This window comes from Eimeria necatrix, genomic scaffold (genome assembly GCF_000499385.1).
Source record: "Eimeria necatrix Houghton genomic scaffold, Enh_scaff190, whole genome shotgun sequence".
Classification (NCBI taxonomy): domain Eukaryota; phylum Apicomplexa; class Conoidasida; order Eucoccidiorida; family Eimeriidae; genus Eimeria; species Eimeria necatrix.
Genome location: NW_013655088.1, coordinates 26,000 through 39,754, shown reverse-complemented (window position 1 = coordinate 39,754; position 13,755 = coordinate 26,000). Strand labels below are relative to the sequence as shown.

At 50.7% G+C, this 13,755-nt stretch overlaps 2 protein-coding genes across 2 annotated transcripts; both read right to left on the bottom strand.

The window, feature by feature from the left end:
• Positions 1-2,561: 2,561 nt before the first annotated feature.
• On the bottom strand, positions 2,562-4,133 carry ENH_00024870 (hypothetical protein, conserved; the record flags this gene model as incomplete). The annotated part of the gene is made up of 3 exons (XM_013584661.1): positions 2,562-2,890; positions 3,048-3,580; positions 3,751-4,133. 3 exons carry the CDS (start codon positions 4,131-4,133, stop codon positions 2,562-2,564), a joined length of 1,245 nt encoding a protein of 414 aa, XP_013440115.1.
• A 276-nt stretch (positions 4,134-4,409) lies between these two features.
• ENH_00024860 (hypothetical protein) lies at positions 4,410-6,662 on the bottom strand (the record flags this gene model as incomplete). Its single annotated transcript, XM_013584660.1, has 3 exons — positions 4,410-4,602; positions 4,876-5,393; positions 5,535-6,662. The coding sequence occupies 3 exons, from the start codon at positions 6,660-6,662 to the stop codon at positions 4,410-4,412; spliced, it is 1,839 nt and encodes a 612-aa protein (XP_013440114.1).
• Between the last annotated feature and the right edge of the window lie 7,093 nt (positions 6,663-13,755).

Here is a 13,755-nt window from a genome sequence, read left to right as displayed (position 1 = left end):
ATTGCATGCAGACACACATATACATTGTGTATATGTTGTATATAAAGTGTGCCCACTGTATATAGAGTATTTTTTTAATATGTGCATGATGCATGCTCTAGGAATGCGCCTCCACGCGTACTGGGTAAGCATGCATGCAAATGCACACAAGTATTGGTGCTTGTTTGAACATGCATAGATCTACTGCCCAGCACAGACAAGTGAATCTTCAAACACAACATACATGCAATAATGATATAACACAAATAAAAACGCAATAACACAAACACATATACACTTGTGCATGCAGATATGCCACACTTGCTTGTGCGCCATCTCTGTGCCGCGTGCTGGGCGGGCTGGTGAGATGAACCGAGTTTGCAAAGTGAAAAGGCCGGATGCGGGCACGGGCTGTGCAATGAATGCATGCATGCATGTACTGGCAGCCAGTGCATGCATGCAGCCAATGCGTGCATGCATGCACTGGCTAGCCAATGCACGCACGCATGCATTCGAAGCTCATCCCTGTGCGTCACTGTCTGTACAACATACGTGTGCCCCACGTACATGTATAGACGCAAGCGGAGCTGCACAGCTGGAAATGCATGCAAAGTAACTTCATGCATGCATGCGTGCATGCATGCGTGCATGCATGCATGCATATAGGCTGTGGGCTCTTACAGCAGCAGACCTGCGCATGCAAATGGCGAGCGTGCTGCAGGAGCTGTCGTTGGCTCTATTTTTTACTCCTTTGCTGGCTTCGCCCGGCGCAAGAGCTCAAAGATAGTGCCTGTCTTTCCATATTTTGTATTTATTTTTTATACTCCACAGACACACAAAAGTTACTTGCATGAACGTACTAGGTGTACTTACTCTTCAAGCTGCGGCTGCGGATGCGCATCTCAGTCAGTGCATAATTAGAAGCATTTCAGGAAAAAAGAATTGAGGCCTAAGTTCTCTCTTTGCGTTATAAAGGCAGCCAAAGCAGCTACTGAAGCAGCAGCAGCAGCAGCAGCAGCAGCAGCAACCACAACTGTGCATGTACCGTTCCTCGAACGGTCACTGGCCTGCAGTGTATGTACACCTCATTCATTTCTATTCGCCGTAAGTCTTTGCTCGCTCCCCCCAGCCAAAATGTTGGTTAGTAAATACATCTGTGAGCGCAGGAACACAAAAATGACAGATTTAAATATGTATAAATGTGCATAAATACACAAATGAATGAACCCAAACAGTGGGGCCCCTCTACAGCCTCAGGGGGCCCTTGGGGCTTTGGAGACTTCATGGGGCCCCTCTGGGCCCCCTTTGTGCCGCTGCTGCAGGCGGGCGGCCAGCAGCAATTGCTGAAGGCGCAGCATGTAGCGGTTTGCTGCAGCAGCAAGTGCTTCTAGGCCTTGTTCGTTCGGCAGCAGCAGCAGCAGCGACAGCAGCTGCTGCAGCGGGGGTGAAACGGCCAGGCCCTCATGAAGCAGCTGAGGCAGCAGCAACAGCGAATCAATAAAAGCACTGCTGGGCTCCGGCCTGGTGCTGTTAATGCTGCTGCTGCACTCAGCAGCTGTTTCTACATTAAGTGCAGCGGGAGCTGAATGCGCGATGCTGCTGCTTCCGCACGTGCTGCCTTCGTCACTTTCTGTGTGGCTGCTGCTGCTGCTTTGTCCGCCGTCGCTGCTGCTGCTGCTGCGGCTCAGTGCGCCAGCTCCTCGTGCTGCTGCCTGCAAGAAGCAGCAAATTGCTGGCTGCTGCAGGCCCCCGGGCCCCCCGCCAGCCTTTCCCTCAATTTCCAGCAGCAGAGCCGGTGGCAGTTGCTCGCCGCTCCTGCAGCAGCAGCAGCGGCAACAGCAGCAGCAGCAGCAGCAGCAAGACGAGGCAGCACTTGATATTAGACCGCGAATAGGCCTTTCGCATCAACAGCACGCACTTGAAAAGCCACAGGATGCAAACAAATAGATAAAAACAAATCTCCAGACTAAGTCTGAAGCCCCAAAACCACAAAGTGAAAGTGCTACACAAAGAAGCAGCAGCAGCGCACATATATAAGTACAAATATATAAATAGATAATCATTTATATTATATATGCAGGTAAGTGGCTATATGAATATGTGTATATGCATACAGCATAACATGCACACACTGCTGGTGAATACATATATGTCCACATATATGTCATTATCCTTATACTTATGTATATATATATATACAGGTACACATGTATGTATTTATGCTTTATTTACGTAAGTACATATAATGAGTATATTCATGCACTTATGTATAAAATATATATGTGTATATATATTATATATATGTTTATATGCATGAGTGCACGAATATATCTGTATATATTATTACGTAATTACATAAGTATGCAAATAGATATCTATGCATATATATACATATATATGCATGTGCATATGTATATTTCTATACATATATATCTATCCTGTGTATGTGCACACTGTAACGGCCTCGTGCTGAATGTTGTCTCAAGAACACTTTGCATTTTTGCGTTTGCTGTTTAAGTTTTCAGAAGTAACTATTTAAAAATAATATATTTAACATGCATATTAGTCTCAGGATCTGAAGTTCACCTTGGGGTGCCTCGCCACGCATATTCGGAGAGCAGCAAGAACAGCAAATCGCTTCTCTGCTGCGCCAGCTGCTGCTGCAGCTGCAACTGCTGTTGCTGCAGCAGCTGCTGCGCGTGCTTGTTCCCCCTCTGCTTTTGCTGCTGCGACAACTGCAGCTCGGGAAACTCCGCAGTAAGAAGTTCACGAAAAGGCTGTGTTGCTGCTGCTGGAGGTGCTGCCCCTGGTGCGTCTTCCTTTTGCAGCTGGAAGCAGGCTTCCCGCTGCTGCTGCTGCTGCTGCTGTAGATCGAGCAGCGCTGCAGCAGCAGCGTGTGCTCGATAGAGGCCTGCATTAGTGCCACCATGCCCGCAGCAAAAAATGCGCAGCTTTGGCTACCACCCGCGCTGCTGCAGCTGCAGCAGCACCAGAACTGCAACAGTTGCAGCACCACAACTACAGCAGCAGCAGCAGCACAACCGACGCAGCAACGGTAGCAGTCTCACCACATATATCCTCTGTTAGGTCCTGCAGTGCCTCCCCCGTGAGCTGACTAAAATTGCTGCTGCTGCGCCGCAGCAACGCCAGAAATCCTTCTGCTAATGTTGCTGCGTGCGCTGCTGCTGACGCTGCAGCACGCAACAGTTCCTCTCTGTTCTCTTTAGTTTCACTGCCAGAGGCAGCAACCCCACAGAAACATCCAGCAGCAACTGCTACTTCCACATGCTGCAGCAGAGGGCGAGACAGCAGCCAGCCTCCCCACGGCGCTGCTGCTGCTGCCGCTGCTGTTGCTGCTGGAGCAGGATCGTCTGCAGGAGGCATCTGCAGCAACGGGCTCAGCAGTTCCTCCCAGAGCTCCACCAGGTGCAATTCGCAGCTGGCACATGCGGAAAGTACGAGGCCGCAGAACTGCAGCTGCTGCTGCTGCTGCTGCCTACCTCGCTGCAGCTCCCGCAGCAAGGTGGGGAGCAGCTGCAGCAGCTTCGGTCGGGAAAGAGCCTGCTGCTCCAGCAAGCACTGCAGCAACACCAAGGCAGGCCTGCACAAGCAGCAGGACAGAAAGCAGTAGCAACATAGCAGCACAATTGCAGCTTCCTGCTGCTCTTTCTTGAAGTCGCCTAATTCCACCCAGAAGCAGCAGCAGCAGCAGCAGCAGCAGGAAAAGGTGTTGCTGTAGCAGCAGAAGCATCTGCAACAACATAGCCCTACTGAAATTCGGTAGTGACGCCCTTAGGGTCCGCTGCTGCTGCTGCCGCTGTTGCGACTGCTGCTGCTGCCTCGTAGTCAGCCAGAGACTGCGCATAGGCCGTGCTGCACCGCAGCAACGGCTCGTGCTGCTGCTGCTCTGGAAGCGCCTCGGCTGCTGCAGAAAGGACCGCTCGCATTGCTGCTGCCTTTGCTGCTTCTGATGGCACTCCACAGGGTACAGGGGCCCCCAGAAGGGGGCCCCCCGAGGCCCCAGGGGCAGGAAAGTGGCTAAGGGCTGCTGCTAGAAGAGAGGGGCTTGTGAGGCCCATGCCTCCATAGGCCCGAATGAGGCGCTGCAGCACAAAGTGCAGCAGCAGCAGCAGCAGCAGCATGGGTGGATTCATCGAAGGAAAGACCGACTTGGTCGCATGCAGCAGCAGCAACTAAGCCTAAGCAGCAAGGGAACTCACCAGCAGCTGCTGCAGAGATATCTCAGACGCTTCAGCAGCTGCTGTAAGGCCTGCAGCACAAAACGCAGCAGGGCAAACGGCAGCCGTGTGCTGCAGCGGAAGCAAGGGCAGCAGCAGCAGCAGATGCCGCAGCAGCAAACGCAGCAGCAGCGATAGTCGCCAGATCGTCTCTTTGTTCCACTCGCCTCTACGTGCTGCCACAGGCTCTACCTAAGATGCGAAAGAAACCCTGCTGCTGCTGCTACTGCTGTTACTGCTGTTGCTGCTGCTGCTGCTGCTGCTAGGCATTGACTTACGGGCATTGAGAGCATGCAGGGCCTCTAAGTTCGTCTGGCCTTCGGGCTGCAGCTCCAGCAGCAGCTCTGACAGCTCCACTAGCTGCCCAGTAGAAAACCAGGCGCATCTGCAGCAGCAGCAGCAGCAAACCACGCAGGAAGTGCAGCAGCAAGCGCAGCAGCAGCAGCACCAGCAAACGCAGCGCAGCAGATTCAAGTCAAGAGAGAAACGCATGCTGCACTCTACAGCTGAACCGACAGCTGCACCAGCATCAGCAGCAACAGCAGCAGCAGCAGCAGCAGCGGCAAGTGCAGCGGCAGCACCAACAGCAGCAGCAGCAGCAGCAGCAGCGGCAAGTGCAGCGGCAGCACCAACAGCAGCAGAAGCAACGGCAGCTGACTTGGATATCAGTGTGCAACTTGTGAATTGAAGCAAAGCGGGACAGGGAGTGGCAGCAGCAGCAAACAGACGCAGCGCCCGCAGCAAAAAGCTGCAGAACACAGCCTTCTTCCCCTCTGCTGCTGTTGCTGCCTGTGCTGCTGCTGTGGATGCTTTTTGTCTTGTGGCTGGCCCTGCATTCGCGACAGCAGCAGCAGCAGCTGCTGCTGCAGCAGGAGCACCAGCAGCAGCATGCTGAGCTGCTTCAGCTGCCTGCGTCAGCTTCGCCCGAAGAGCCTCCTCGACTCGCAGCAGCAGCAGTGGCAAATCTGCAGCAGCAGCAGCTGCTGCTGCTGCTTTCCTTTTGACCTCTAGCTCTACACAAGCAGCAGCGAATGCCCCTGCTTCTGCAGATGCTGCTGCTGCTGCTGCGGATATTGCTGCTGTGGCAGCAGGCCGAGCAGCAGAAGGCACCTGCTGCAGCCGCTGCAGCGCCTCCAGGGCTGACAGCAGCTGATGAAGAGCATAACTCTGGCCATGCTGCAGCGCAAACCCTAAACCCTAAACCCTAAACCCTAATTCCTCTATTGTAAACCCTAGCCATCACACAGTGGGCAGGCGTCGTAACATAGGCCAGGAGACCCAAACCCTAAACCCTAAACCCTAAACCCTAAACCTTACCTGTCTTATATTTTCCTGTAGCCCCAAGAGCATCCGCTGGTGGGGCTCCTGGAGCCTCTTCCATCCCGGGGCCCCCGCTGCTGCTGCTGCTGCTGCTGCTGCTGCTGTGCTGCTGGCCTCTTGGGGTGAAAACGCTGCAGCAGCAGTTGCGGCTGCGGTGCAAAAGGCCCACCAAAACGCCCGGTCAGCAACAGCAGCAGCAGCAGCAGAAGTAGAAGCAAGAACAGCAGCAAGCTCCTGCTGCCACAGCGTCTTGTGTGGGGCCCCACTGGGGGGCCCTTTGGGGGCCCGCAGCAGCTGCTGCATGCGAGCAGCAGCAGCAGCAACACGAGCCACAGCAGGAAGGCCCCTGGGCCCCAGCCGCAGCAGTCTGTCAATTGCTGCCTGCCGTTTCTGCAGGGCCCCTCGGGGTCTTGGCGAGCCGCGGTTCCTTGCTGCTGCGTCTGCTGCTGCTGTTGCTGCTGCGTCTGTTGCTGCTGCTGCTGCAGGAGAAGCCGCGTGAGCAGCAGCAAGAAACGCTAGGTAAAAAGACGAGCAATAAACGCCAGCCAAAGCTCGAGGGTGAGACAAAGTCTTTGCTGCTGCTGCTGCTGCTGGGCCTGCGGACGAAAGAGGGATTTTCTCCACCAGCGATGTTTCGTCCCCATGCTGCCGCTGCTGCTGCTGCTGCTGCTGCTGCTGCGCCTGGCGACTGCGTGCTGCTGCTGCTGCTGCTGCTGCAATCGCTGCGTCTTGCCAAATTGTCGCAACAGCTCCCGGGTAAGCCAGGGCCCCTCTTTGCTGCTGGTGAGACCAAATGGTGAAGATGTGGGGCCCCCAGATGGCAAACTCTTTACATGCTGCAGCCCTTGGGGGCCCCCTTGGAGGCCCCCAAGGGAGGCCCCCGGGGGGCCCCCTTGGGGGCCCCCTTGGGGGCCCCCCTGCTAGTTCCCCTCGTGCACTGCGACGCAGGGGATCAGTGAGTTTGAGTTGAGTAAGCCTGAGGTGAAAAGTGGTTGTTTTGAGGGGCTGAATAAAGAGGTCTGGGGGGCCCCCTGGGGGGCCCCCCGGGGGGCCCCCTGGGGGCCCCCGTAGAGTTTTGGGAGCTGCCGGAGGAGCAGCACGCGTCAGGCCGCCTAGAAGCAGCATAGGGAAAGAGGCACTTCTTGCTTGGGGTTTAGGGTTTAGGGTTTAGGGTTTAGGCTCTCGGGGGTTAGTCTGGTAGCTGCGTTAATGCTCTTCGCAGCTACACACGAAGAGGGGCCCCGGCCCAAGCCGTGCAAGCATTCTGCCCAGGCATGCTGAGCCTCAGAAACAGCAGCAGCAGCAGCAACTCCTGCTGCTGCTGCTGCTGCTGCTGCTGCTTAAGTAGGGTGTAGTAAACAACTCAACTGCAGCGGGGCCGGCGGCCTCCTTCTGGGGCTCACACGACTCAGCCGATACCAAAAAGCCTTAACGGTAAGGGGAAATCGTAGGGTTTAGGGTTTGGGGCTCAATGTTTAGCGTTTGGGGTTTAGGTTTCAGGGTTTACGGTTCCGGGGCTTTGGGCCTAGCCAACACTGAAGCTTTCAACAAGCCCTACTCTGGGCCCAAATGCACCTCCAGCACCGCAAAAACGTAAAGATGATTAATTCGGATATATTTAAACTTGAAGGTTTTGTTCTTTGGATTAACAGGTCCCTTGTGAGGGCCCCGGGGGGCCCCAGTGTCTGATTTGGGTTCCAATGGCCCGGGGCAGGGGCCCCACTGGGGCCCCAGAAGACTTCGGCGCTGCAGCCTCCTGGAGCCGGTGTCGAAGTTGCTTATGCAAATTGTTTTCTCTTATTTTTTCTTGTTGATTTTTGAACTCAATTTCATCTAAATAAATTGTGTAGGTCTCCGAGGAAGGTCTATTCCCAGCGGGGTGGTGCATCCTCAGGTCTTCGTCTAGTGTTTGTGAATGGACGGGATCATCTCTGGGAGACACACACAACAAGTGGAAAACATAATATACAAATACAATTATATTGGAAAAAAGGGCAATAAAAGCAAGGGAAGAAGGGGATTCAGCGCAAAAGCTAGACCACACGGCAGGGGGAACTGTGAGCCGGGGAAAACAGAAACTGAAAAGTGATGAAGCTGCTATTCCTCTGCGTGAGACATTCAGCCTAAACTTGTGACTGCAGCACAAAAGTTATTACGCGGGGTCATGGAAGTTTGAGTCAAGCCCAAAGAAACTTGGAAGTGAAAAGTTTCACGCGCTCTTGGTGAAAAGGGCTGTCTGCACTTCGTGAAATTCGCGGAAAATGCGGCTTTTCCCTTTTTTCTGTACCTGCAGCTTTTCTTTTTGCTTCATAACAAACGAAATTTAAACCATTTTACCTGAGAAGTGGCGTCTGGTTAGCTCACGTTCAGAATTCATCTCTGTTGAATAGCTCCTGAGCTGAAGAGGTCAAGAGTAAGTTTGTTGCTGGTGCGAAACCAGCGAGAATTTATCGAGAATTCAACTAGAGTGGTGTGCAGGCACTCGTTCTTTTCGCCTTGGCATTTATGCACAACAGAATATACCCTAGTAAGTTTGTCTTGGCGCGTTTGAGGTCTTTGGTGTGTGGGGGTCAATTCATGGATGGCTTAACCTTCCAATTTCTCGCATAACAACTTCAATGCTGCAGCCACAAATCAATTCTCAATGTCTCACAAAGGGGCAGGAATTTCACCACTTGATATCAGTTTGTTTCTCTCCGGCTCAGAAATCCCAACTTTGTGGGGCCTAGCCTTTGCCAGCGCGCTCAGCAAAGTGGTTTTCTTGAAATTTTGATTTTTTCCTGAAACTTTTGCAACAGAAGTGCCACAATCATAGATCCCAGTGCTTGAATGCACTTTAGTAGAAGAGGATTCGGCCGTGTGTCAGCAGATGTAGCAGGACAAGTCCGAATGGGATTTTGCACATTGCGGACTATCTTGATGTATGAATGCGCTCAAAGGTGCAGCTTTGTGGCAATTTAAGAAAAATGTACAAAAAGGAAAGTATTTAAGGCGAGCTAGCGTAGTGGGAAGTCCCGAAACTAACAAGAGTTGCAGATGAAATGCCAAAAATTTGTGCTTCTGCATTTCAGCAGATATGCCAGTTTGCGCTCTTCCTTCTGCATAATTTCAGTATGGTGCTGGGACAAAAGGTGAAGTATCTATGAGCTGAGCGTGGAAATGCAAAGTGAACAATGAGAGGGGTGTTTCTTGATTAGAATATTACGAACAAAAAAGCCAGAGAATAGCGAATCGGCAGAAGGCGCACAGCAAAAGTATTGGCATATCTGAGGCTAAACCTTTGACACACAGCTTTTCGGGGTGGAGGGGGGTTTAGTATTGAAGAAGTAACGGAAAGTCACAAGTGCTACTGCATATTGAAAGCATGTTCAAGTCGTTACCTCATTATTGGGATAACTTCACATTCCAGCCTTAAGAAGAAAAACCCATTACCACTGGATTCTTACTGGTTTCTCTCTTTTATGAAGATTCATTGCTGGATTCCGGTGCGATGGCTCTCCTGATGCCTCTAATCTGGGAATCTTTTAAATAGGAAAATCCATGAATATGGGGATGCTGTGACCCGACGTCAAGACCCTGAGCGTAATGCAAAAGATAAAGTGACTTACTAGCAAAATAAGTCGTACAAAATGCCAGTTTACAATTAGTTTTCATAAAGCAGTCTGATACTGAACCAGCGTGCGTATTTTTGACTCGCTGGAGCTGTCATCCTGCTTCTCAACAGTACTTGCGGGGTACCGTATAAGGGAGTAAACAGGACGAATTGACTCATTTGGAGCAAATTTCATCATATTTTGCACTTGAAAGTAAACCTGTTTCCGCAGCAAAAGGTGAATAACGGATCTTGCTGGGAGCTTACCAGCCAGCAGTAACAGCTGCTGCTCATGGGAGCGCTTTGGCGGCAGTCCAGCAGGTAATGCATCGACTACAGAAGCTTGTGCTCATGCTGTCTCGTTTGATATATTTTACGCTTCCATTACATGAAGTTATTCACCAAACAAAGTGCAGTCCAGCTTGGAGTCATGCCGCGGCGGCATTTGTCGCTTTTAGTGGTAGTGGGGATGCGGGCCAAATAAGGCGCTTTTACGGCAGCTCTGTAGTTCTTCAGAAGAACAGCTGAAAGCTTCCTTGCGTCCTCTTACATAGTCGCAGGAATACAAACTGTGCTCAACTTCGGTATACCCATTTTGGGATTAAAGCGCTGTAGCCGGCACTAAGCTGACCCGAGTCCGTACTTGTCCGTCAAACTAGTTTTCTCGGTCTAATATCTTATCTTTTGTCTCACATGTGATGTGTACCGCTTAACTAGAGAGGTTAGGGGCGTCAGCGGCCCCTTCGTCATAACCCGTGGTAGCTTCTTTGCCAGCGTTTCGTATTGCTGCCCTCCAGGTGTCTTATATCAAGCCTCACCCGGCCTCTTATCTTCTCCATTTATGTTAAAGGGCTCCGCAGGTAGAGAAAAACGTTATAAATTTACAGAAGCTCTCAGCGTCTCGGATTTAAGAATTGGGCCGCCTGTTATCGTGCCATCCAATCCAGCCGCAAGATCAGATTGCAGTGATGCACTGCTTGAGAGCCGCTCGAAAAGCATTCACGACAAAAAAAGTATCACCGCTGTAGCCACTGAGCAGTCAATACGCAATCCTTTGCCATTAGTAATACTGTACACACGTTCTTTAGGAGATCTCTAGGCTCTACGATATGCCCTTTCAACAACCAACAAGTTAACAGAGTTAAGCTGCGAGATGTACCAGTGCCCAATCAGGCTTCGTTATCTTGACTGACCATATCAAATCAACTTCGCGTTGCCGTGCCCACAGAACATAGCATATTCTTGACATGTTGCATTCTTCTTCTGATTGCCCAGCTCTTCCTTTTCTTGCCTTGCGCCACTTCCGCGGCACACAATTCTTGCTTACAGACAGATGAGTTGACCGCTGACTTGCGCTAGCCCGCACTTCTTCTTAGCCCTCACACTTGCCACTTACAAACTCTTCTAGATCCTTTTCTGGAGCCTGTTCGCGCTTCTCTGCTTTCAGCTGGAGAGGCTTCACTGTATCCTACTCTGCATTATCTCTCCCGTATCTGGCAAGTGTTGCTGCATTTTCCAATTTGGGAAGGCTTCTAAGGCCTTGACCTTTAACACGATTGCCCACATCAATCCTTTACTGCAGTAGTCTAAGCTTGGCTTGCCGTCTACTTGTCTCTGTCGTTTTGGTTCAATGTGTGCAAAACAAACACTACCCACTGAAGACACCCATTATAAATTGTTGGGTTCCAGACATTGCCATTATAATTCCACTTTTTGTTCTGTCCGGTCTCGTCCGTGCTGCTCACTGCAGCTTCGGTGTCAGTTGCCAGCAGCAAAACCCGGGCTAACTGCAGAGCAGATCCGGGGTGATTGCCTGAGGACTACAAGCCTTTGCAAGGCAATCACTTGCCATTTCTACTTAAATCGGTATAATCTGAATGATACGACCCTAAGGGCCATTTCTGGATCAGCGCACAGCGCTGCAGCGCTACAAGCTACAATCACGGCTTCTCGGGGCCTAGTGCCTTTGCCTACCGCATCCTCTACATTTGCTTTCTAAAATCTGTAGTTATATTCTCCGCAGGGGGAGGCCCTGGAGGGTGGCTCCGACTAGAAAGTGTCTGACGCTGGGCAGTGGCCCGCATAAGATCTCACGTCAGCGCACCCCCTCCACTGCCTTCCAAGTTTCAGTCCGCGTTCTTATCTTTAAACAATTGTTTTCAATGTTTCATTCTCTACACTCGTAATGCAACAATGCTTCTTTCTTGCAACTCTGCCTTCGTCGTGGTTCCTCCACTTCCTTCGACCAGAGCCCCTGCTTAGTTTCCCAAAAGGCTTCTCCGCGAAAATCCTTGTCCTATCTTTTGCAATGGCAAGCAAGCTTTTGTGGTTAATTTACCAAACTCCCTGGGGCTTCTTTCGCACCTTCACTTCTTTAAATTCTTGTCCTCCTTTTTTAGTTCCACTGCCTTTAAGCAAGCACAGGTTAGTCGAGGGATATCAGACTGATTTCCCATGAAAGTACAGCCAGTTTTCTTGGCATCTTAGCTCGTAATAATGTACAGGGCATCCTGTGAAACAGTTGCTTTTCCAAATACCAGTTGATCGTGTCTAGGCTGCCACTGGTACTCTAATTGTGCAATGTCTAAAATATACCATTTCAGCTCCGAGCTCTACTGGGTCAAATGGACCATACAGCGTAGGAAACTCCTTGCGGCGTTTGCTTTTTCGTGTTTTGGAGGCTTTTGGTGAGCCAAAAGTGCCTTTCTCGAACGTCAATACTCTGGCATTTCATAAGATGTTCACCTCGGCGGTCTGTGGCTGGGCTATCCTAATCTGGTTATCGGTGATCTCATTGCACCTGGAGACCACTAGTGCAGCCAGGTGCTCGCATCTTCTACAATACTTAGGCAGTTCCTTGAATTATGTTTTGCGCTGCAGTGCTTAGGAATCGAAGCACTTTCTGCTGGGTACTGGCTGTCTAGAGATACCCGCTGAAGACTCTTTGAGGACTTCCACGACCTCCCCGCTAAGGAGCTGCATTCCATTCCAAGGAACACGGTATTCCCGAAATCCCAATCTGCGCTGCATGCGAGCTGCAAATAACAAGCGCGGAGTTAAGAAAAGTAACAATATGGCAGGGCACCAAGCGCAGCTCCGCGGCTTCGTAAATCCCCACTGCCAACAAACCTACAAACTCTTCTTGACCCAGCAGCATTCATATTTGTGTGTGACAATTTGACCGGTCGATTTAAACATGGCAGAGGCTCCACAGGAAACAAAAATTGAGCTAACTCTTTCTGAAACGCGGAACTTCTTGTCCTTAAGTGAGGCCCCGGTAGCCACAGCGTCACTGTTGGCCCGAAGTCGTTGGCATGGCTTCAGGGCTTGCAGGTCTTCGCCAATGTTTCGGCTCCTCCTTTACAAAATTCATATTTAATGCATGCTACAAATGCATTTAACGCAGTTTTCATGGCAATCTTAGGCTATTTTCATGCTCCGCTGCAGTACGCACCGCTGCAAATTTGAGTTTCTCAACTCCTGCACATGTAACTATGTATGTTTCTCGTCTAATTGGCACTTGATTGTGACTCTAGCTGCCATTTAAAGAAATTTTAAAACCTTTAGTTGTGCAACACACTTAATACGAGCTCAACTTCACTTTCCCACTGAAATTCTCACGTGCAAGTGCCTCAATCCCACTAGTACAAAAGGATTCTTAAAGATACTTTCCCGGCACTGAAGAGGTGTTCACGCGTCTGTGCAGCGTTGTTTTTAAATGTTATTGTTGCAAACGTGCTGATAGACAAAAGCTGAGGATGGTGCCTGAAAGAAATGGGCGCTATGACCCTCCTATTCTCTCTCTATAGCAGCAAACGTGGCAAGGAAAGGCATCTGGGATGCCACAAAAGCATTTAATAGAGTGCACGAAACGAGTTTGTGCGTTCGGCCAGCGTTGGCCACACAAGATTCATGATAAGTTGCTGCACGGAAAGCGTGGTGCTATCTGTCGGTCTCAGTGTGAAATGATGTAAAGTGCATTGGCTTACGACTCCCAGATCTTTAGTTTCCACATCTGTTCATACAGAAGAAACGAAGCTGCAGGCAACTGCTGCTGTGTGTTACAGCGTGCATCCAGTGATGAGCTGTTAAGGTAGCTCCAGCGCCTTCTTTGTGTGCATTAGATCACGAGAACTGTTGACTGATTCCCTACAGTGTGCCAACGATGCTCCTCGGTGTGAGCTGGGCTCGCGTGAAGGCTTGAGGACCTGACAAAGCTCTTTCGCCCTTATTCCTACATTTTCTAATTGGTACGTGACCACTTTTTGGGCTTTCTTTGTCGCGGATAGGCAGCGAGAGCGGTTGTGGGGTCGATATGCACTAGTCCAAATTTTTGCGCGGTTCTAGCTGTGCAGTGTTAAGTGGCTCGTAGAGCCTTCTTCTATGCCTTCGAATACCAATAGACACTTATTTTCCTGATCGGAGCACCCTATAAAAGCTTATCTGACCCTTGAAGGGTCCTGTCAAAACCTGGAATGCTGCCTCTCCCTAACCCTGCACCGTTACAGGGCGCACGATTTATCTGCCTTCCCTTCACAGTATTATTCAACAGTCATGAACCATTATTTTAGAATCAAAATATCATTTGAAATTCTTTGTGGACAATGCGTTTCCGTGGTCTGGGGA